This window comes from Condylostylus longicornis, unplaced genomic scaffold (genome assembly GCF_029603195.1).
Source record: "Condylostylus longicornis isolate FDR11 unplaced genomic scaffold, ASM2960319v2 ptg000008l, whole genome shotgun sequence".
Classification (NCBI taxonomy): Eukaryota; Metazoa; Arthropoda; class Insecta; order Diptera; family Dolichopodidae; genus Condylostylus; species Condylostylus longicornis.
In genome coordinates, this window is record NW_026577977.1 from 23514 (window position 1) to 49080 (window position 25567).

The following is a 25567-nucleotide window of genomic DNA, read 5'->3' on the forward strand; positions in this document are numbered from 1 at the left end:
TTTAAAAGAGTGTGATTTTCTTAATTATTAAATTATAAATATAAGCATTATGCTTTCCGAAAAGAATTATTGCATGCAGAAAAATTGATGTATGACATGATACTTCATACAAATAGTATGATTTTACTTTATTAAATTCGTTTTTGATTGATTTGATTGAAAAATGAGGGCTCAGACAGACATGCAATTTTTATTTTTGCAATTACTGCTTGATTGTAGAGACGTTGGGTCAAATTAACATCGCAAGTTTGAGTTGCAATCAGTTTGTTGAAAAAGATATTATTGGAATTGACTGGTTAATTGCGTTTGATCACACAATTGTATGTTTGCGCGTTTGATTGTAAACCTTGAATTTGGAATACAAATAAGAAATCAAACAATTGCAAAAGTTAAAATGGTACGTCTCCCTAAGCCCCCCTTTTAGTTCCAGCAAATTTTAGTAGCACTCGTTATGATACTCATATTTTGAATTTCATATAATATTCTTTTATTCTTTAAATGAAAGTACGTTGAGTATTTACATGAATAAATTTATTTATTTAGCTGGAAAATTCTTTAATAATAATGTCAATTTAAAATTGTTTTATTCCAGTATTAAAGCAATTCAAAAAGTTTGTATTACAATTTAAATATGTAAGTCACTGAATAAATGTGAAAATAAATTACGATACTTATGATATAACATATGTGAATTTTTACACCGAAAAGTTTTCATGTTGCCAATGTTATTGTTGACAAAGGTGACAAAATTTAAATTAAAGGAAAGATTTTCATTAAATCTTAGTTTTAATGTGTATCTATTTTGCAATTGTACCTATTCTAAAAACAAATAATTTAATAATTGAAGAATTGCAATGCCATATTTACTGTGCTTGTTCAGTGTACTATTTTGAAGGTGACCGCAATATTGATATTTTATGTATGCTTTCTATTCATTATTACACATTATTGTGACAATATTCGTAAGTATATACTAATACAGAATAATAAGAATACAGATGTGTAATACATGATAATTATTGTTTCGATTATATTTTCTTTGATGTGCGATAAATAAATTACAGTTTGTTACAGGTGTTTGTAATAGAATTTTCTATAAGTGTCGCACCTAGTTGACAAAAATTTTTTTAATAATAAAAGTGAGAAAGGAAAATAATTCATAAAACGAATATGATCTAGAATAGTTTTGATTATTTGGTTAGACCAAGAGATGTGATCCAAAATAGTTTTGAATTTTCAATGATTGTATATTTTAACAAAAATGACTCTATTAAAGCTTGAAATGATTTTTTAATATTATAATATTATGTAAGAATATCAAGGAAATGAATGATTGTAGAAAATATTTTGGATGCTATATCAAAATGCTCAACATTTAGCTCAATTGTTTTTTTTTAAATTGTTCGAATTTTTCTAAGATTTAAAATCACTTAATCTAGATTTCTAGAATTTCTTTGAAACTAGTTGTACAATTTTTATGAAATGAGCTTAAATAAAAATTGAAATTTATATTTGTTTTATTTTAAAAGAAGAAAAAAATTTTCATTTAAAGTTTGAGCTGTAAAAGTTGTTAAAGTTTTTATAGTCTAATTGATGCACTAAAACAATTGATTCAATAGCAAAATAAATTTTCAATTTATATTCAGAAGAAAATTATTATTGCTAAGTAATTTATGATGACAACGACAATTCATAGATCTTCAATCAAATTTTTTACATGTCATGTCAAATTTAATCTTTCCTCACACCAACCACTCTAGAACTAAATTCAATCAAAAAAATATTCTTAAAAATTCTTCAAAAAAAAAAACTGTGTAGGTATTTGTCTTTAAATGTACTTACAGTTATTATCAGTTCAAAAATATATTATTTCATTTTTACTCCCAAGATATTATTCAGTAAGCGATAGTCAAAGTTCATAGATGTGATTATATGTAGTTATGTGACAAATTTATACTTCAAATAAAACCATCAATCTGAAGTGAAAATAATGTTAAAAAAATCTTTTATAATTTATATTATATTAAATTATTTAAGTGTTAGTAATGTGATCGCTGATAATCTATTGAATATGACATTCAAAGACAAATTATTGAGTAGAGAAAAACGTTATTTGGATTTTGAATATACAGCTCGTATGTTTGTAAGTTTTGTAATGCATGAATTCTCATTATAATTTTTTAAAAATATTTTTTCTTTTATATTTTCTTGTATTATGAAATATTATTTTTTAATAAATATGAAATTTATTAAATGTCGTGGTGCAGTTTCAACTTAATGTCAAAAATAATATTTTAAGAGTGAATGAATTATGGGCATATGCATATGGTTTTCGTGCCCTTATGCCAATTGAAACAAGTATACAACATCGACCATTTAGTAGAAGAAGAAGAAGTGTTTATAATACGTTGGAGTCCTTATTGGATTTGTAAGTATAAGAATATTATGTACAGCTATTGTGAAATTTCAAATTGAAGTATGGTATATTAAATTATTATATAAATAAGAGATATCACCTCTAACAATAATAATCGAGGGGTGTCATATCGTATGATGACGAAATTTTCACATTTCCACTATTCGTCAAGTCACGTAAAGTGAAGCGCACGGCCATTATCTACTTTTTACTCAAAGAGTGTTGTTATTTTTCCAAGTCCTCATAATTTGGCTAAAAATTTGCCATGCTTTGTCAAAATATTTGACTCAGGTTTTTGGCTACATTCATATGAGGCGAATGTAGCCAAAGGTAATGTGAAGAATTTGTTCGCTTTAGGAGGCGTTTTTGTCTTAGAATATGGCCAATGTAGCAACCAAATGGCTAATCATGTAGGCAACTTGTCTTTAGTTGAGATCTGATAACATTTTGAGGGTGCGAGTAATAATATGATCTCGTCGCGGCAACATTTACATTTTATTGAAAGGATTCAATAATTTGGAAACTTTGATTCCGTATTTTTCTTTTTTGATATTAATGAAAAATAACTCCAAATCCATGAATACATTGCGATTCTCTCAGTTTCAATGTTCTTCTTATATAAATAAATCTTATTTGTTTGAAAATTTAATTGCTAAAATTCAGAAAAATAAATTCAGTTTTTTATATTCGATTTTAATTATAAAGAAATTTTAAAATGTGAAATTGTTATGCTCCCGTTCTATAAGAAAATATTCATTTTGTGGAACATTTTCCTATATGAATATTGTATGAATAAAACCGCAATTTACATAAATTACTGCATTTTGTCAATGCATTAATTTGCACATTATCATAAAAATTTACTCAAGCAAATTTTATTTCATATGGATTTCAAATGGTTAACAATGTTCAATAAAAAATATCATGTTAAAACTTCCATCGTTTTAATTTTCGTATTGACAATAGTTCAAGGAAATATTCAATTTAAAAGTTCAAAAAATAAAAATTTAATTCGTAAAAGAAGATATTTAGATTTTTTGGAAAATTCTAAAACATTTGTAAGTAATATTGTGTTTTTTTTTAAATTTATTAAAGTACTTTACGTTTATAACTTTATTTAAAATTTGAAATTTATATCAGATACGAATTAATCATAAAAATAATATGTTGGAAGTTAATGAAATTTTCGCTTATGCTTCAGGATTTCGTGCTAATTTTCCAATTGAATCTCATGTAAATGGTAAGAGTCGTGTAAGAAGAGAACTTTATAATGTTATAACAACATTATTAGATTTGTGAGTATATTATATATAGAAAGAAAATGTTCCACTTTTAATAAATATTACATATATTAAAATTTCAAATGAAAAATGTAACAGGAACCCTTTAAGAAACAAACCGTTATACATGCACAAATAGCGAAATTGCTTCATATTGCAGTTATTATTTTGATCAATAATAAAATTTTATTTCATAAAATTGGTACGCGTCTCAATAATTTTAATATTATACAACATTATTATGTACTAAAACTCTTATTTAAAAATTTATTGAATTGAACCGATTAAAAGTAAGAAATATAAAAAATATTGAATAACTGTGTGATTTAATATTGACAACAAGTCAGTGGAATTGATTTCATTTTCAGTTCTTCGAATTATTACAAGAGAAGCATAAACAGCGTCAATTTCTTTATATGACTGCAGAACGGGTGGATTACGCATTATCAATGTAACAAGAAAAGGTAGAAAAATTTAAAAATTTTTGTCTTTGACTGGACTCGAACCTATGTATTTCAAGCGGAAGATAATAATAACAAAGCTACAGAAAAAATGATCGAAGATTTATTCTGTACGTTCCATTCTATTGCATTTATAGTTTACATTCAGTAAACTATTGACCGAACTGCTTTACATTCAATCTCTTAAGAATACCTTTAATGTACTGAACTCATTTATAAAAGAAAAATGTTTACACCAAATATGGTATTACCTTGGCCATGAGGAAGGTGGGAAATATTAATGTACTAATTTATCGGAAGTCCAGAACATATCTGTTAATGTGAATTGCTCGATTTTATCTGTAAAAGAATATTGTATAGCGAAAATGTACGCGCTGGGTACAACTTTTCCTTTATTCATTGTAAGAGAAAAATTTGGAAATTGAAAACCAGTTTTTCGGATTTGTTAATTGGTTGAATATTGCAATATAGCCTATTCAAACTCAAACAAAAGTCACAGATTTTTCTTCTCTTCGCCGTATCTTATCTTCTGAGTTTGTAATCAAACATCTGCCTAACATACAATCAAAGAAGAATTATAAAGAAGTTGTAAAAATTTTTCAAAATTAAATTAGCACTAATCTTCCAAAAAAAATATTTGTTTTCTTCTTTTTATAATAAAGAAAGACAAAAAAAAATTAATTTATTTTTTATAGGTTTTCAGTTTTAATTCAGTTTTTCATTCAAAAATAACTTTAATTATAAAAATTTAATTCTAGTGTGATACTAGATATTATACATAGATTTAGAATATAAAAAATGATTTTATTTTTAAAAATTTTAACATTTAATTTAATAATTTTTATTGTTATTACAACAACATATTCAATAAATGGTACAAATTCAATATTAAAACGTGGAAAAAGATATTTAGATTTTTTGAATTTAAGTCGTATGACTGTAAGTGTTATACTTAATAATATTATAAGAAGTTGAGAAGGAAAACGTATTTTTTGATATTAATTTAATTACAGTTTCGTGTATCAATTAGAAATAATATATTACAAGTAAATAATGTATTTTCATATTCGGTTGGTTTACGTGCAAATATGCCAATTGAATCAGATCATTTACATTATTTAGATTTTAATATACATCCACATCATCCGAAACCAAAAACAATTAGACGACGTCATGTTTATGAAACAATTGAGGATTTATTAAATGCGTAATTAATTAACATATAATAATAATTATATATTATTAGTAAATTTAAATTAGTATATGTATATTTATTATAATAACCATGTAAATACAAATGGATTAAGGATGTTACAATTTTGACATTTATATACTGAATTCATTATACAGAATACATGATGTATAGTTACTTAAATATGAGTTAATAGATGGACTTTAAAATTATGTAAAAGATTGGTATACAAGTTGTGGTCCCATAAAATAATATTAGGCAATAACTTTTGTATATATGATTTGTATTTGGACTCGCTTTACATTTTGAGTTACGTGGAAAAAGGTTTGTGTGTCAGCTAAATTTTAATTTGAAAATATTCGGATAAGAATATAATAAATGTGATGTTATAACATTAAGACACAGGATGATAGGATTTGGGATTTTGAGAAAAAGTCAATATAGAAATAATCTTGCCTCCAAAAACCAGAATTTCCAAATTTAAGTAAACAAATTTATTCAAATTTATTTTAACTTTAAATTTTTTCTATAATTTTTTTTATTATTTTAAATTAAATAATAAGGAATCTTCTTTAAAACAAAATACGGAAAGACCCGTATAACAAAAAAAAAAAAAATTATTTATTGAATTTTCGGTTCGTGACGGAAATTGTTTGAAAACTGTTTTTTAAAATAATTGACTTAATTGTTATTTTGTCAACACTCTATTTATTACGCTCAGTTAATTTATTGATTTTAAATTATATTAAGTGATAATTAATGTTATTATGTTGATAGAAAATTTTTTATTAAAAAATTTGTTGATATTGTGGTGTGGTTATACTTGTACACATTATTATTAAAATTTTTTAACATGAATATGCAAATGAATAAAAAGGACTTCAAAAATTATCTGGCCTCAAGTTCAAATCATTAGATATTTCATTTATAATATAGAGGTTTTTTGAAATTTTGTTCAATGAAACACTTTGATATTTAAAATTTTATAATGAATTTTTCATAGAAATTGTTGTAATGATGCGCTAAAATATAAATGAACTGCTTTTTTACAATTTTTATTAAGATATTGTTAATTGAATCCGGAATGTTATGGCGACACAAGAATAACAGCATAAATTTTATTAAAGACAATAAAAACTTTTCAGTCGACCTTAACTAAATGAATTATATCATGACAGTTAGCTATCAGAAGAGTATATCACCTACCCGAACCTGTTAAGTCGTTCCACAAAAATTTCTGTTCTAGAAATTATTTAGAACTTAACTGATTTTACAGATTAAGTAAATAATTGCAATTTAGGGACTTGTTTTTCCATATAGTTAATTCAAAACTAGTAGCAAATAGTTCCTGCAAAAAAGAAGTTAAGAAGTTTTGTGAGGCTCATCAGATTTAACTTGCAATATGAATCGTATTTTCGAACCATACTATATTATTTTCCATTGTAATGAATGCATTTTCAATGTTGCCTTAAAAAAATAATTTTTCATTTGAAAATATTTCTTGTAATAATTTTCTTAACCTTAGTGCACAGTTTACTTTCCAGAGTCACCTTAAAATACAATATTCACTTAAAATTTAAATTAAAGGAAACTTTTAAATTCAAAATTTCTGCTTAATTATAGCTTTAATTTACTGTCTTTTTTTGTTCTCTTATTATATGGTATTAAATTTATTTAGTTAAACATAGAGGGTGTTGATTTTTTTTATCCTTCACCTTAATTGGTTTTTCCCTTTTTCCTTTTATGATACTGTGAAAACCAAAACCAAAAGTGGATTTTTAGCATATGGGGATTTTTAACATGACCTATATTTTGTAATGTTATGCAAATATACTTTTGTATATTAGACTACATCTTTGTATATAATATAATTATGTATACTTAATTACATATTTTCATATTATATGAATACATACATAAATTTGTACATAAAATAAAATTTAGATTATATTATATTTAAATTTAAAAAAGAGAATTTGCAATCAAAATATTATTTAATTAATTTAATTTTCTTTTACTTTCACGCTATTTTGAGTTCATCCAAAAAAAAAAAAATGGGTAAAATGAATAAAAAAATATAATTTTTTTGGGAATTTTCAGACATGGATTGGATGGTCGAGCATGTATACTAAAATCATTTTGTACGGTTACTGAATCGATACGTGAAGGTTATGGAACAGGAATGTTATTTAAAATATTTCAGTTAATTTTTACGTAAGTCGCAATTTTTTTAATCTAAGTTCTATGATTCTTTATTAGTATAAGTATTTTGTGTATAATGCTGTTGATTAATTAATGGTAAATTATTTTAATATGGAAAATATTATAGCATAGTGGTACGGTATTCCGTATTATTTACACACGCCTCTGCGTGTTTAGTGTGTTTTTCAATTTTCAAAAAATTTATTTAAAGTATGTGATAGATTATTAGTTATTTTTGTCCATAAACGCGTAATTGACGAATATTTAATTTAAAATTTAATACAAATTTGGGGCAGACGCTTCCGCTTTTTGATTTTCTATAAATTTATAAATGAATTGATTTTTTCGGTTTTAGCTTTTAAATAGCAAATTAGTTTTGATTATATGGTGGTTATGTAAAAATATGTTTTGTTACTTTATTAAATAAAATTTCAATTAAATTTCTTCTTTTTAATGAACTTTATTTAATACGTCACGTCATAATACGAATATAAGCTTTCTTGTGTATTAATATGCACCACCTCTCATTGTACACATCGCACTTTTAGGAACAAAAAGGTATTAATTGAAATATTTCCGTTTCTCTGGTTTTATTAAAAATTTTAAATATTTGAGTGTTTTTAAACTTACTTACTCTATTGTTTACGGGGACACAATTGTTCCAAGTTTTCAAGAAATCATATACATTAAATTAATACAATTTTGTTCCAGGAGTACAATACATTCACTTATGTTTTATATTTATTTGTAAACTTGTACAAGATAAATTAATTTTTTTAAATAATATTCAAAATTTGGTATTTATTTTTAGACCCCGAGATCATGATAAAAGGCATTTTCCATATTTAAATGAAAATAATTGCAATCAATTGTTACATCAGCATTGTCCTTTTGGTTTTGACAGTATATCACCATACACAGATGATTTTTGAAGAAATTTTTTGTGAGAAAAAAAATATTTCGAAAAGTAAAATTGTATTTTTTATTAAAAAATAAAAATAAATTTGTGACAAAATATTTAATTTACATTTTTACAATTAATTTAATAATTTCTGAGAATAATTTATGATTAATGAGAAAATTGCATTTTTCATTTAAGAGACAAGTCTAAGGACTATGAAAATTAAGAATTATTTTGTTTATGTTTTTAGAAAATATAATTATGTATTTAAAATTTTTATTATCATAAAATGTATCAGGAGGTTTGATTTTCTGATTTTTTTTGCGAATTTGTAAATTATTTCAAACGCTTACATTGTAAGGATTAAAGGATTCTTTTTGAGTTCTTTCCAAAATTTAACCTTTTACGAATTACCTGTTTAAAAGAAATTAATTAAGAAAAGATTACAGTAATTTTAAAAAATATTTTTATTTTCCATTTTATTTTTTAAGTTCCACTTTATTCCATTACTGTTTTTATTAGATGATAATTTAATATTAGCCATAATTTTCCAACAATTCATACTTCCATTATATTCCGGGAAAAACTCACTATTAAAAATAAAAATTTATAATATAATTTAAAAAATTGTAGGATAATGTGTGTTAAGAATATTATAACAACTTCTTAGACAGTAAAATTATAGCATAATTTAGAATTTGTGCAAAATTTAGAAGATTCAATCTGGTAAACTTAAATTAAGTCATAAAGAGTCAAGTTTTGGATAATGTTACAATAAATACAAGAATGTTCTTGCATAATTTTCTAGATCGTAAGTTTATTTTCTATCCCGTTTTATAATTTTCAAACTATAATTACAATTGAAGGTGTTAAAAAAATGAAGGAACTAAATTATATTTTAAGAAAATATCAATCTTATTTACTTCGCCTTCTCTGATATTTTTCTGCCAAGAGGTTTATCATGGCAAAATATTAAATATGTTTAAGACATATTCAAGAAAGTTCTTAATTCAATTAAATAAATACATATAAAACGCTTTTTCCGCGAAATAAATTTAATGTTTATATTTATGTTAGCACCTTCAATTTTCAACCCCATGCAAAATTTACTTATACTTACCTTATAGAAATTTGCAATATATCTAAAATTAAAAAATATTTTATTATAAAATTTTCTTTTAAATTATTACAAATCAATTCTAAAATAGTATGCCAATCTATTTTTTCAAATCTGTAATAAAAAATGTTTTAGATGTATTATAATTTTAATAATATAAGTGCATACTAACATTTTCATATATTCTCCAATTATTTTAAGTATGATTTGATTCTTCTGATTCGAAAAATCATTCGGATTTCCATTATATTCATTTTTTGATTGTGTATCACTTCTAATTTCATCAAATTTATTTTTAATAAATTCTTTTTTTGTTTTTTTACTTGAATTTACCGATATTGTTTTAATCAAATAAGCTCTTTTATTTCTATTAAAAGTTTTCTTATTATTTCGATGTCTTATTCTCCATTCATTATTTTTCATATTATGTAGATTTTCATTGGTATTATATATATTATGATTATGATCATAAAAATTAATTGTAGAATTATTACAACATAAAAATTTCCTATGTTTTCTTTGCCATGAATCATTTGAATAAGTTTTTTGAATCCTTTCAATTTTATTCCTTTGACCGTCAATAATATTTTTTGTAAGTTTTCTCTTTTTATTATTATTATTATTATTGTTGTTATTATTATTATTAATTCTCTTATAAAAATTATAATATAATGTCTGGTTTGGAAAAGTTTTTCTATTAGTATAGTAGTTATTTAGATTATTGCCTTTATTTTTATATAATTGTGTTGATGGTATTATATTTTTAGTAATTCTGTTGAATATTTCTGGTTCTGGTTTTTGTCTCTTAAATGCCAATGAGAATTTCCTTTTAGACCATGTATTCTTATTAAAATTATTTACTTTATAATCCATAATATTATTATTGTTATTATTATTGATGTCTTGATTATAATAATTATAATTCGAATATACTGGATCATAGTAATTTTGTTGAAATTCTGAAATATTTATGATAAGATTTTGTTATACACATATAGGTACATACATATGCAAAGATAAATAAATGAGAAATTCCTTAAAGAAGAGAAAATCAAATTTGAAAGTAGTATATTGAAAAATATGAAATATAACATTATTAAAATTTATTTGAAGTGAATAAGAAAAAAATAAGAAAAAATTAAGGAAAGGAAGTTAAAACTTTTCGAAAAGTTTATATTGAATGCGTATTGAACTTTAATATAAAACTTTGAAAATATTTTCATTTCAAAAACAAAAATTTATTTTTGGATTTTTTTTTTTGTTTTGAATTTGACTCAGTATGTCTTTTTAATTTATGATAGTTTCCGATTTATTCTTGAAAATAATATTATATTTCTTGTTAGGGAATAAATTTATTTTTATGGAAGAGATTATTTTGTGATATGTTTTATATTATCAATTTAAAGTTTGATATGATTTTATTGGAAAACAAAATTTTATACAATTTAAATAAAATGTCAAGAGAGGTTGAAATCCATGACATTTAATTTATTTAAAATAGATTTTATAACAAGGTGTTCGTGTACGCGATTGGAATGATCTATTATAATATTCTGTATATATATGACAAATTTCGGCATTATGGAACAATATCAGTTCGTGCTTTTCATTTTAAGATGCAAAACTCAAATGGAAATTATTTTTACCTTGTAATTAAATATTTTTTTAAAATATCAGAGCGGTACTTATTTAACAGTTAAATAGAAGTAAAAAAACAACCCTTATGACTTTAAAATTATTTTTAAAAAGATTTTTTAGAAGTGTTTTCCATTTTAAAGATGCCAACTCATAAAATAATTCAATAGAGCACAAATTATATGATAAAATTCAAAATTTTTATAGTAATTTCAGCTACATAAAAAAAAATATTATTCTCTTCTTATTTAGTTTTTTTTCTTTTTTAACTTGATTATGCCCCTTAATCACCTATAAAAATAATAAAAATTTGATTTTTAAATGGAAATTTCTTTTTAATTTGAACGAGATTTAAAGAGCATAAAATTTTTTTATGATATAAATGATTTTGTTAATCGTATTAAGGGTAAGAACCTTTTTTAAAATAAAAAATTTTTCTTTTTTTTGCATCTCAAACATTAAGACGACTTAATGAAGCAAAACGTAAATTTCAAATACTTTTATTGTATATACAGTCAAAGTATCAACCATACTTTTTTAAGATAGAATTTTTATGTCCATTTCAATTTTTTGTTTTGTTTTTGTAATATTTTTCTTTTATATGGATGATCCTTTGGAATACAATGAAGAAGGTATTGACTTTTACAGTTTGAATATTTTTATTATTGAATTTTTAAAAAGGAAATCTTTTTGTGTTGTGTACATGGGTACTTTTTATACTTTTAGTTTTTCTTTTTTCTACTTAAATGAAATTAACGTTTACTGAGGATATGAACGCATAGAATTTAAGAAAAGTTAGGTTTTAAATTAAAAAATTACAAGCTCATATTTTTTTAAAATTTCTAATGAACCCGGTTTGTTCAAGTTTTTTTTTGTTAAGTTTATTCAATTTTTAAAAATAGTTGGTTTCATTACAAGTTTAAGAAAAAAAATCAAATCAGATGAAAGCACGCGCTAATTCATAATTTTGCCGAACTCATAAATTAATAATGGTTCTTGTCTAAATTAAATTTTTTGATGGTATGAGCCAAATAATAATTCCTCAGTGCTCTGTTCTATTTTAATTGTAAAAAAACATTGAAATTCAAAAGAAAATTCCATGAAATATTCAATGAGTATAATGTTAAAGACTTTTAAATTACACTTGTAATAAGCTTCAATGGATTCCAATGAATATATGTATGTAGTTTAGATCAAAAATTAAGACTAAACAAATTTATCATATTTAACATAAAAATAGAAATAAATAAATTTTTAATCTAAAAGTTCATATTTAATTTTAAAAAAAAAATAAAGTAAATTTTAGTTTTTTAAATATTAAGATGCTTTGGGTTTGTAACATTATAATTTAAAATCAACCAATTTTATCTTATTTGAAACGTGATATTTTCAACCGCAGTCATAAAATAGTAATCCCCGTTTTTTAAAGTCAAAACTATAATATTTTTTAAATTATATGGTTTAACCACATATAATCTACTAGAGTCTGCCATACCACGTATATAACGCAGAGCGATATATACTATAGGTATATATTATAAAAAATCTTAATAAAACAACACTGACATCAAGTAAATAAAACCTGATTTACTAATTTATGATTTCACCGTATAACAAATATATATGTAAGTATATATATAACAAAAATTTCAATCTTTGGAATATTTGATTTATTTTATAAAGAGTATTTGAGTAAAATTTAAAAATTTACTCATAAATTTTTTTTTCGAAGAGAGTAAACATTTTCATATTATATTTAAAGTATATTTTTAAGGGTTATATGAAATGTTTACAAAATAAAAATGTTATATAACCAATAAACCATGAGTATAAAAGAAAAAATATCCTAGGAAACTAAAATTTAATATTAAAATGTAAAAAAAAAAATAATAATAATAAAAAAACCCAAGAATTTTCTTGTTTTTTCATTTTTATACATACTTTTAACTTTATTCCATATTGGTTCCTTTTGATGATGATTTACTTCTGCATATAGATGACTTGCTGATGGTAATGTTGGCGGTAATGTTATTAAAAGCGGTTGTGCTAATATTGGTAAAACTTTTACTGTTTTCATTGATAATGATGATGGTGATAACGATGATGATGATGATGATGATACAGATGATATTGATGGTATATTTGATATTATTGATGATGGTGATGTTTTTAAGAAAGTTGTCGACATTATCGACTCTATCGATTTAGATGATGATTTTATATTATGCGGTTTTACTTTATATTCTCTATTGGTTTGTTTTAGAAATTGTTTTTGTTTTGATAAAGGATAGAGTTTTATATTCAATTTTTCTGTCAGTTCATTTATTAAAGTTGGCATTTCATAAAATAAACTAATTTCACCGATATTTAAAAGCCCTCGAGGATAATTTGAGATTAGAAGTTTTGTGTATGCTCCTGTTACCTATACAAGTATGTAAGTATAATAGTTCATGTATATATATTTATATGAGAATGTGAATTGCATCAGCAAATGAGAATATTTTTTATTTTTTTTTTTGTTTTTTTTTGATAAAGAAAATATTTGAGTATAAATATTTTGTAAAGTTTTTAAATTATTTGATTTATCTTTGTGTGTATACATTGTAGATAAATAATTATATAAAAAAGAATTTATTATTAATTTTTATTTGCAATATGCCCGGCTAATACATGAACTAAGTGTTGTTATGCCAAAATATATTTATGAAGAATTATTGTTTTTTGAATTGAGAGTTTCAGAAAATTATTAAGTGCATTAAAAATAAAAATTGGCAGAAATTAATTTTTTGTCATATTCAAAATTTTTACTAGATCTTTAATTTTAAATTACGCTTTGTACTTATACATAAAAGTCATCGAATACTTAATTTCTGGCACAACAATTTGTTTTGCTTCAATTTTTGAAGTCTTTTAAAATTTTTAACCTATTGTAATAATATTTACGTTATAAATTTAATTAAAGAATAAATTGTAGAATTTAAAGACGTACTAAAAATTACAAAAATTGCAGACTTACAAAAATTGCAAAAAATTCGGAATTCTGGTAATGCAAATTAAGAAAATATTAAATTTATGTGATTACAATGAATAATTTTAAATTTTTAATTTTTTTTCTTGTTTTCCTGTAAGCTATAGTTCAAAAACTAAAACTATGGCACAATTAATTATCTCACCACAAAATTAGTTCCTTTATTAAATAACAAGTAACGTTTTTTTCGTTTTAATAAATTTTCATAATTAATTTTCTCCAGCCTTGTTATAATTTCCTGTGATCCTTCAAAAGTGTATATTAATTTTAATAAGAATATTTGTGTTAAAAACATATAAAAAATTAATTTTTTATAAAAAATTTTCATGTTGCTTTTTTTTTTTCGCTTGTTTGTTTTTTACTTAACTTCCTTTACTTTCCTAATAAAACACCATTTTTAAAAGAAAATGTCACGGACATTAATGCGAAAAGAAAGAAAATTTATTAAATTATATGCAAGAAAGATAACAAAAAAAAAAGAATAACAAAAAGGGAAAAACTGAAAAAAATTATAAGTAAAGAGTAAATGAACGAAGTAAGGAAAAAAATTAAAAAAAAAATGTTAATATCTTAAGGAATTTGTTAGAAAGTTTACTCTCTTTTATGTCACAGACATTATGAATGATGTAAAAAAAAAAATAAGCATAAAAACTAAAAAAAAAAAATGTGTTGAAAAGTCCAAATAAATCTTAAGAGTAAAAAAAAAACAAAAAACTTTTTTAATTTTTCAACACAAAAAATGCAGATAGATTTAAAAGTAGTTCTTCATTTCATAACATAATACATTACAATTATAGGATATTGAGGTAGATGTTGCGAATGCCGAAAGCTTTCTTACAAATACTATTGTATTAATAAAACAATTTTTAATGAGAATCGTGAAATGATAATAATGTTCTATGGATCTAACTTAAGAAACAAAATTTTTTCTTCTATGTATCCGCTATTTTGAATGCTTCAATGGTTTAAGTATCAGTATATAATAATCTCGTATATTTTTAAAAATTGTTTTCATCCGTTTAGGGTGCTTATCGCCAAAAATATTGGAACCAATATCTCAATAATATTCATATTTAACGAACTTTTTAAGTTCCTTGCTGTTTTGTGTAAAAAATTTACTTTAATCATGACATTTAGTTTGACAAAGATGGCGTATTTTACTTGTTACCATATAATTATAAGGCTTTAATTCATCTCCTTTATTCTAATTGATTAATTTTTCCAATAAGATTACATTTTTTTTCAATTTGAGTTTTGCATTTTTTTCTCAAATAATTGAGTGAACATCTCACTTTTAAGAACAAAGTGAATAAATTCACAATAACTCTTCTACGCAATACAGAATAATTCTTTCCATTCGAAAAATATACTATACAAATATATAATTATGATAGTTACTCATTTTCAACTCACTTGGCGAGTAAAATACCGAGATACATGATCAGTCTCTTAATGTTCAAATAAATTCGAAAATTAGTTTATAATCTTCTCAATTAAAAGACGGAAAGTTACAATTCCGCTTGAATAATTTAATAATTGCATTTAATGCCTTATTCCTGAAATAGAAAACCCTTTAATATAATATATTAGCGAATATATATATCATGTCACATTGTTCAGCCAAAACAACACATTTCCTTTTATTCATAATACCATTTAAAAAATTATTCACAAAAAAATAAGAAATTGTGTGGGAAGAAATAACAGTTATGTGCTTGTTTTTATTTTTTTTTTTTTGCAACATAAATAACTATTTATATAACTGTTATATTATTATAATTATACTTGTGACATCTTAAGAAGAAGTAAAAAAAAGGAAACGAAGAAAAACATACATTTTGCTGTTAAATACTTTTGATTCATTTGCATATTTTCTCTGCGCTACTTATTAAATGCATTTTTATACATGATATAAACATATTATACATATATACATATATATACTTACATAGTATAATACACAGTTTTACTTAAATACATTCATAAATGTATATTTTATTTAACAAAGTAAGTATATTAACAAATATAAATGAAGAAAATTTAAAATCCTTAGTGAATGAAAATTTCTTATGTAAATAAATTCGTTGTATACGCGAATTTGATCTTGTTATTTTCAAAAGCAACATATAAAATGGAATAACAAAATAACAGAATAGAATCAAACATTCTTCTTTTTTATTTTCAATAAGTATTTACATAAAAACTTGTATTATTATACAAAAATTCAAAATTTTAGAATAAAGATGCATTTTCTTTATTATACGCTTACATCCAAATTGCCAAATTGCAGTATGAACTTTAGAATACAAAAAGTATTTGCACGATAGGTTGACGGCGTATTGAATAAAAAAGTTGATTTTATAAACAATAAGGTGCTGATTTGGTATGTGAAAAAAATTAAGGTTTAATCGCATATTAATTAACCGAAAATAATAAAATTTACTAAACATCTTACAACTTTCGGTCTGCAATTATTTTTGCGGGAGTTTGAACAGTTGATTTTTTATGTTATTTCCACGTAAATTCTGAGCTCCATCAGGTAATTTCTATTTAGCAAGTAAATAGATGTCTGACTTTGTTATAGGTTCAATGTTATGTTTTTTTGTATATGTAATCGTCAGATATGTAATTCAAATTTATTCAAATTGTTAAGATTTCAACATAAAAAAAAATCATTTTGCTGTATTAAATGTTTAAAATTTTATTGTTTGCAAAAAATATTTAATAAGTTACAAAATCTTTTTTTGCATTCCGAGTATATTCTGTAATTCCACGCAAAAACAGTAAAGAAATTAACAAAAATATTCCAGACATGCTAAGTTATCGAGCAATACTCGTATTTTATAAGTTTTCGGGCAATTTTGACATAATCGTATAACAATTACTAAAAATCTAATATGATAATATTAAACTTTCTTTTATGAATTATGATAAAAATGTAAGTATATATTCAAACATCTAGATAGAAAATTATTTCTAAAATCAAGGTTTCATTTAGTTCGCAAATCTTTTGTTGGGAGAATTAAAAATTTCCGCAATGCATTTTTAAATAAAATATTGATTTCAGATACAGACTAGCATTTTGTATCTCACATTTTGTGATCACAATTACATACCTACCTTAATGACACAACTAAATAATATAATGTAGTCAGACCGCATTTTAGATGTCAGTTAAATTGTACTCTTATATTATAATATATGCGCTTATGTGTGTACATTATGCAATATGTACGAGATTATAACGTCTTTGTGCATTTTATATAAATATTCAAAAAATATCAAAAGACTTATCTAAATAATGTTATTTCTATTTTTTGATGTCGGTACCATCTTTTTTTGCACAATATGATGTGTTAATATACATGATATAACATATATGCACTTATATAATATGATTGCATACTTTTGAAATATAATAATGTTATTTTATGCTTGAGACGTTAAAATTCTTTATTGAATTGAATATAATAGAATAGAATGAAGAGACAAGTGATTTTGGCAATATATTAGTTTTTTATGTGAGTATTATTCGAATAATATAGTAATAGAAATTTAGACAATACACAATAATATATACATTGTATATATGATTCTTTGCCTATAGAAATGTATATATAAGATTAAAGGATGAAAGTTTCAAATAAAAGAACGTAATCGTTCTTTTGCATATTAAATATTTTTTTTGTTTTATAAAATTTTTAATGATTATTTTTTTTATTGTTTGTTAGTTAAAGGTGATAACGTTATTGTTGTTTTTGTTTACATAAAGCTTGTAATGTCGATTGCTTCTTGAGGGACCTGGTATGTTGAAGTATGAACTCTTTATATTATAAATATTCATTTAAATTTTCATTTAACATTTTCAATAAAAATTCAATTAATTAAAGTAAATCTCAATTCAATGACTCTTATGACATCTTGTGGCAAAAAACAAAAGTTAAATATTGAAATATATTTCACGGTTTATAAGAAAACATCGTATGACGTATAGCCTTCCTTTACTCCAATTTTATAAGTTAAGTCGTTTAAGTTCTTAGGCTGCTGAATCTTTGTAATATAACTTAGAGTAGGTAGCAGTTGTTTAGTGTTTCGTTATGGCTCTGTATTATAAAATTTTTATTAAACTAATCATATATGTAGATTGACAACTATGAACGTAAAAATTTTTTATTTAACAACTTAATACCCAAAACACATTATATGCACTTTTTCAATAAAAATTTTTTTATAAGTACTTAATAAATTTTTAAAGCAAACCTTCTTTAATGACAATTACCTTACATAATGAAAAATTAAATCAAAAAATAAAATTTTAAATAACTTTAAAATATGTTTCGTATCTCGTGTAAAATTACTTTAAATCGCGACTTTATAAAAGAAAAGTTAAAAAGAATATTTTTATAGTATCCATTAACACATATCTGTTACTTCCTTAAAAAAAATTCGAATTATTATAGTATCTTGTACATTGAAAATAAAAAAGAATAAAATCTTATTACGATATTAACATTTTAACACTCTTTAAATTACTCAGAATTATAACCCAAGTATATAATTTACAAATATTTATGTACCGTGTACTTAATATACATTGTATATATTATTAAAAATTTTATGTACTTTTCAAAAAAAAAAAGAAAAAAAATTAAATTATAAATAAAGCAGCTATACAATAATATTACCTTTTAACCTGGTGAAGAGACCTTAAATAAATACCCGTAATGTCATAACTTTTTCAAATAATTTCAATGAATTGGTTAATGGTTGTTAAAATTTTTAAATCAACGTTAAATGATTTTAAAAAGAAGTGATTAAAATAAATAAAAATAAAAATTTTTATAGGTAATATACAGGGTGTGTTACTCTTGAATAATAACTTATCTATTATTAATTATTACCCTATTATTTCCTAATAATCGATAGGCCTCCTGGCGATGTCTCGGAGGGATATTTCCTGCTTAACGACAGTCACACAATGGCTCGCTGTTGCCGGGAAATGAACAAAAAGTTTTAATTATCTCTGCGAGTGTCCGGCTCTGGGCTAGGCTGGGCTTGTCTGGACAAGATATGAAAAATTAAGAATATGGACAAGATATGGGATTTAAAAAGATTCTTCAAGATCACTGCCATAGTGATAACCCTGCTGGCACTTGCCACGTCAATCAACCAACCAACAAATAAGTTTTGATCGTTGAATTATATTGTTTTTTTTTTGTATGACAATAAAAAATAATATTCCAATAATATTATATTATTTAGCGCTTTCAGAGAGCCGGGCTCGATAATAGATAAAATTGGCAATTGGAAACTAGGCTTTTTTTCAATAACATTAATGTGAAGCAGGTTTTTTAGACTCGTTTATAATCGTTAATGTTTTGAATAATTTTAAGTATATTTCCTTCCAAATAAATCAGAAAAAACTTACTGCCTCTGTTTCTCAACTTACGTCAATACATGTAACTGTGATTACGAAACATATATTCTTTCTTTCCTTTTAAAAAGAGAACAGTAAGTTTTGGGTATAAAACTTCATGTTTAAGGCTTGTTTCTTTATCACCTTGTACTTTTGCCATATAAGTATTGTTAATGTTGATATGTATGAAACTATTGATATGTAGATGTACAGCTTTTCTCTTTTATAAAGTCATTAATATAATTGCCATTGGTTTAGTAATTTAGAATGAATAAAAAGAACTATTATGGTAGATTAAATTTTAATTTATTTTGATTTCTATATGCTCATATCATTACTTTAAAATTTATCAAATTAAAAAGAATTTGGAACGTAAAAAAGTTATAATTAGAATTTTAAGCTTTAAATAGATGGAAGATAGAGGAAGAATAGAAAAAATTTTTTTTTTATTGGAAACTTTTTAACCATTATTTTAATCTCATTGCCGACTTTTGAGATTTGTCGAGAACAAAAATAAAAAAACAGAAATCAGTAATAAAAAATAATTTCCTTCTTTCACATTAGAACTAACTAACTATACGTTAGCAATTGGGTAAATACTTCGGTAAGCATTTAGATTATTGACTATAAAATCAATTCATCAACAAAATAAAATTGAAATTTAAAAGAGAACAGGAAGAGAACAAAGAAAAATTTATTTATTATCTTTGATTTTTCTTTTTCAATTGGAATTTTGTTTAATTCTTTCCTTTTTATTCGATGAAAACAAAAACACAAAAAAAAGGACATGGAAACAGAGTTGAAAGTCGAAAATAACGCAAAGAAATCCGATAGTATTAAATCAATTTTTCAAGGATTAACATTTATACTGGTTTTCTATTTACTTGTATTACTTGGATTCCCGGGATCTTCATCATCCTCATCATTATTGTCGTTACCATCATCAAATGCAAAACAACAGGAAATGGAATTACATGAACCGAAAATTTTGTCTCGAAAACGTAGATTCTTAGCTTTTCCATACGGATCGTCATTCTCAGTAAGTATATTGAAAAACAAATTGCCAATTTTATTATAAAGTATATTGAGAAACGTTTTTTAAAAATTCTGATTAAAAATAATTTATTGTAACATTGCAATTATTCTTCTAATATGCGAATCATCATGAATTTATCCTTTTTAAAGGCTACAATTTGTACCACAATAGGAATGTATGGTAATCCAAATTATAATTGGATAAGTTATGCCCTAAATTTTGGTGTATCATATAATTTACCAAATGAAACATGGGTTGTGGATGCTGCACATGGTTTTGGTAATTTAAAATCAAATGATGGTACATCAACCGGTACAGGATCAACAGGTGCTGAATTAATTGAAAAAAGACGTACTCGTAGAGATTTATATAACAGAATTGAATTAATAATTAATAGGTTCGTATATTTTTCAATTGATATATTTATTATACAGACAAGCCAATTTTTAATAATAATTAAAAGCCGAAAATTGTTATTTAATTCTTAGAATGGGTTTCGATGGTCAACAATGCATTTTAAGAGCTCTTTGTGAGGCATCAAAATTATTCTCTGATTTAAAAGGTACAATGGTTGAAGAAATGGTTAAAACTATATTTAGGTGAGCATTAAAATTTTCCTTTATTCATTTCAATACATTCAAAAAACAAATTAATAAAATTCAGTTATCCTGGTCGAAGAAGATATGTTAAAGATGAATTAATTGATACTGAACGTTATAAGGATTTTACATATCAGAGAGCATTTCAAAGGGGTCATGCAATCGAGTATATTTCGGATTGTATAAATTTCTATCCAAATTGCACATTTTCCCTTATAGATTTAGCGTTCGGTAAATATTCAGTAAGACCAACAACACTTATGAAAAAAAATAATTATTCATTTATGTGATAAGCAACAGCCGTAACATACATAATTTATTTGTAGTTTTGTATTTAAATAATAACCTATACATTTATATCATGTATTTCTAGTAAGATTAAAAATTTTTTACAATTTTGTCGATGTTATTTCATTTGTTTCTAATTAGTTAATTAAATTTGACTGGAGTAGCCAAAGGATCATAAGTTGATGAAAACTTTGGTTGTGGCAAATGTGATGGCGGTGGTTCCGAATATTTTCCAAATGCCAAATCAAGTAATGAAAAATTACATCCATCATAAATTAAACTGCAATCATCTATTTTGTCACCGGTACGATAAGCTTCATCATATTCCTCAAAATCTGATGGTTCAAATGAAAATAATTTTGTTTTTGGTAAGCTGGAATAAATATTGAAATATTTAAAAATTTTTAATTTGAAAATATTTTAGGCGAATTTGTAATTATTTACCTAAATATTGTCCTAACTATTTCCTCTAGCATAGTTTTCTTTGTTTTTCTGGTAAAGAATTGAGCACTTTCGCATAAGGCTCTTAAAATACAATCTTTCCCATTGTATCCCATGCTGGAAAAGTATAAATAAAAGTGTTAAAGTGGAAAGAAACTAAAATAATTGTAAAATTCTGAATTTTAGGTGTTTTGATTCGGTAAGATTAAAGTCCTGCCGAACATATTACAAAAATTGAAAGGGTTTAAGTATCATTGAGTCAATTACTCCGATACTAACGTTTTTTCAATAAAAAATTCAATTTCTTTGTAAAAGCTTCGTCTTGTTTCACGTTTAGAAATTGCTTTTGTTGCTTTATCATAATAGTAATCATCATGAAAATGGTTATGGTCTGGTATATGATAATCATGTTCATTCTTAATAACTGGTTCTTGATTAATACGATGTTTTTTAAATTTTTGGAATTTATTTAAAATCCATGTTGAATTTGGTAAATCGTATGCAAGACCCCAATTTAAACCAAAACTCATATAACTTGGATCAATATTACCAATAATACCGATTGTCGCACATATAGCACATGTAAAAGATGCTCCCTCCGGAAAAGATAAATATCTACGAACTCTTTTTTTAGGTGTTTGCCTTCTCTGTTGTAGTTGAATTGATTTCTCATTGTTAGACGTTATTGTTTCTAATATTGTGGACTTCGATTTTAATGTTATTGATTTTTCATTAGAATTCATTAAACTATTATCATTTTCCTCATAATATTGTTTATTATAATTTTCATAATATGATGAATTATTAATTGAAGATTTTGAAATGAAGTCATTGGTATCAGTATTGTTATTATTATCGTTATTATTTTCCAATTTTAATGCATTTATATTAACAAATTTAAGAAATTGTTTACTTATTTCAAATAAAATTATATTAATACATATAAAACGTATGACAACAATAAATATTATTTTATATTTACGGAAAAACTTGCAATTCTCCATGTATGTGATTTTTTAAATTAAATCTAATCAATTCTAATTCTCAAATTAAAAATTTTTTACTTAAAATAAAATATTCAAATAAAATCAAATTAATATTTTAAATTTTTGATTTTAATTTCGAAAAATTTAAGTAATACGGGAATAATATTAAATTTTTTAAAATAATTATTATATTGTCTTGTGTAAGGTAATCTCTAGCTCATTTTTGATTATAATTTAAAGCAAATTTGATTTTTTTATCACGTTTCAATTTTTAACAACTTCACTAACAACTCACTCATTCAGCATGCAACTCTACACTTATCAAAACACTTATTAATTAAATATGTAGTTGGTTTTTAATATTAATAAGAAACTGCAAAGCAAATTGCATTCAGTTATCAATAATAATTTTCAATGAACAGTTTAACAAACGTTATTTAATAATTAGAGTAAAATGGTGTAAAAAAATTAATGTATGTGCTTCTTAGGTGCATCTAAATAAACAAATAATATGAAATTTTGTATGCATTATGCAAATTTTCTGAATTCATAAATAAACTACAATATAATAAAATTGAAGTTGACTACAACTGCAAAAATTTCCTACGAGTATTCCATTACACATTATGTTTACAATAATATTGTGTGGAAATTCAAGAACAAAAATTTTCAATATAGTGAGTGAATCGAAAGAACTTGTATTGTTTAAAGAAAAAATCGATTTTATCAATTTTTAATTATAAAAATATGCATATTAAATTTGAATTGAGAAAATTGAGAAAATTTTTGATACTTACGAATCAATGATTGTTTCAATATTATTGTACAATTCTCTTCGATTACGTCTTAAAATAATTTGCCTTTGTTTCGGTTTTAATGATTGTTTTCTAATTTGATGAATAATCCATGTAGCATTCGGTAAATTAAAAGTAAATCCCCAATTAGTTGATATACTAATTTGTTTATATGGTGGCTTAAGTAAATATTCAGTTATAATACCATGAGTCATACATATAGCTGCCTAATTAATAGAAAAATTCAATGAAAAATTTAACAGATTTATAAAATTTAAAATTTTTTTTATATACCGCCATTGTAGCACCTTCTGGGAATGCTAAAAATCTTCTTTTTCTTGAAAGAATTTTTACTGAAGTTGTATTGTGCGAAGAATATGTTTCTGTAGCATCTATGACCCAAGCTATTATTATTAAAATTAAAATAGAAATCCATAATGGGAATGTTGCTATTAATATTTTGATATTCATTTTTTTTTAATTTGTTTTTTTTTTTTAAATATAAACTCAATTGAACTGCAGGTTAGAAAACTTTTTATTATACTATTATAATTTTTTATTAAAATTTTTTCAATTGAAAATAGAATGGCTATACTTAATTTATCTGTTAATTAAATTAATTTATTTTTTGTTATTTTCTTTATTTTTTGTTTTTGGTATTTATTGTAGGTTTAAAAAATAAATTTGAGTGGTATTACAACAATGAGTCCATGATTTAAGAGTTCTAACATATAGACTATTGCGGTTGTATTTAGTCTTCTCCTTTTCTCTTTATCTTTTATAGTATTTAATCGTCATACATAAAACTGTTTTCGGTTATTTAAAATTCTACCAATTTTCTGAAAGAGGTAAAACAAAATTGTAAACTTGCAGGGATCCAGCAAAACTTCTTGTTTAGCTATTTGTGAATAAGTACGAATTATAATGAAAGCTTTTCTAAACAAATTAATTAATATAACCACGTTTCATCAACGTAAGGAAACAATTATGTAAGAATGACTGTTAAGTATCCTATAGCATCGAAGAAATATCGAAATGTTGTTCTATTTAATAATTTATGAATCATACACATATACATATATTAATATTTATAAGTATTATAGTGACAAAAAAGTTTATGAGAGGTGAAAGTGACCTAAGAACCGAATAAATTTTATTTAATGGAATTTTTTTTGTATTTGATTTTAAGAGTACAATAACCTTGCATTAATCATAAATTACAAATCGCAAATTTGCGAAATTGAATTGAAATCATGTTTGAGATTACAATCGCAAACATGATTTGTGTTTTAGTGCTTCAAAACTGCAAAATGTGTGTAAATATGAGCACTTTGACGCAAATCAAATTCTTACCTACCTTTTGATGAGTAATCAGCAAAAAATCTCAACGTTCATTTTTCTGATTTTACACAATAAAACATATTCCATAGACTTTTGTTTCATTTGATTAGAATTTTATAAAATTTTGAATTGTAAAAATCAATGTATTAAGTTTGATCAGAAAATATAGAATATCATCGGATAGATCAGTTGATCTATCCATATTTAACATGGAAAGTTTAATTATAAATGGCCATTTAAATTTTAGTTTTAAGGAATAATTTTGTTAGATAAAGCAGAATGGCTTGAAGTTTATGAAAAATTTCATTGGATTTAATTTGGAACGTAGTAGCTAGCCTTTTTGTTTAATTATAGTCTATTAAATCAGATGTAAACTTAAAACAATAATATTATATAAATAGTGTTATGTCAACACTACATTTATAAACCGTATG

At 23.6% G+C, this 25567-nt stretch overlaps 3 protein-coding genes across 3 annotated transcripts; 2 read left to right on the top strand and 1 right to left on the bottom strand.

Annotated features, from left to right (window-relative positions):
• The first annotated feature begins 2071 nt into the window (after nucleotides 1-2071).
• On the top strand, nucleotides 2072-8483 carry LOC129618515 (uncharacterized). The gene is made up of 8 exons (XM_055533310.1): nucleotides 2072-2143; nucleotides 2268-2428; nucleotides 2655-2826; nucleotides 3557-3711; nucleotides 5000-5096; nucleotides 5171-5364; nucleotides 7450-7563; nucleotides 8363-8483. The coding sequence occupies exons 1-8, from the start codon at nucleotides 2072-2074 to the stop codon at nucleotides 8481-8483; spliced, it is 1086 nt and encodes a 361-aa protein (XP_055389285.1).
• An 11952-nt stretch (nucleotides 8484-20435) lies between these two features.
• On the top strand, nucleotides 20436-21573 carry LOC129618516 (uncharacterized). Its single transcript, XM_055533311.1, has 4 exons — nucleotides 20436-20687; nucleotides 20834-21041; nucleotides 21148-21283; nucleotides 21348-21573. Exons 1-4 carry the CDS (start codon nucleotides 20436-20438, stop codon nucleotides 21571-21573), a joined length of 822 nt encoding a protein of 273 aa, XP_055389286.1.
• Nucleotides 21574-21617: 44 nt separating this feature from the next.
• Nucleotides 21618-22825, bottom strand: LOC129618511 (uncharacterized). The gene is made up of 3 exons (XM_055533307.1): nucleotides 22292-22825; nucleotides 22016-22129; nucleotides 21618-21944 (listed from the first exon to the last, which is right to left on the bottom strand). Exons 1-3 carry the CDS (start codon nucleotides 22753-22755, stop codon nucleotides 21713-21715), a joined length of 810 nt encoding a protein of 269 aa, XP_055389282.1. The 5' UTR covers nucleotides 22756-22825; the 3' UTR covers nucleotides 21618-21712.
• Between the last annotated feature and the right edge of the window lie 2742 nt (nucleotides 22826-25567).

Coding starts and splice junctions, on each gene's coding strand:
- LOC129618515 (XM_055533310.1), top strand. CDS start 2,072: ATGACATTCAAAGACAAATTATTGAGTAGAGAAAAACGTTATTTGGAT. Junction 3,712..4,999: donor ATAACAACATTATTAGATTT/GTGAGTATATTA, acceptor TTTAATAATTTT/TATTGTTATTACAACAACAT. Junction 5,097..5,170: donor TGAATTTAAGTCGTATGACT/GTAAGTGTTATA, acceptor ATTTAATTACAG/TTTCGTGTATCAATTAGAAA.
- LOC129618516 (XM_055533311.1), top strand. CDS start 20,436: ATGGAAACAGAGTTGAAAGTCGAAAATAACGCAAAGAAATCCGATAGT. Junction 20,688..20,833: donor CATACGGATCGTCATTCTCA/GTAAGTATATTG, acceptor TCCTTTTTAAAG/GCTACAATTTGTACCACAAT. Junction 21,284..21,347: donor ATGGTTAAAACTATATTTAG/GTGAGCATTAAA, acceptor AATAAAATTCAG/TTATCCTGGTCGAAGAAGAT.
- LOC129618511 (XM_055533307.1), bottom strand. CDS start 22,755: ATGAATTCTAATGAAAAATCAATAACATTAAAATCGAAGTCCACAATA. Junction 22,130..22,291: donor GAATTTTTTATTGAAAAAAC/GTTAGTATCGGA, acceptor ATACTTTTCCAG/CATGGGATACAATGGGAAAG. Junction 21,945..22,015: donor ATAGTTAGGACAATATTTAG/GTAAATAATTAC, acceptor TATTTATTCCAG/CTTACCAAAAACAAAATTAT.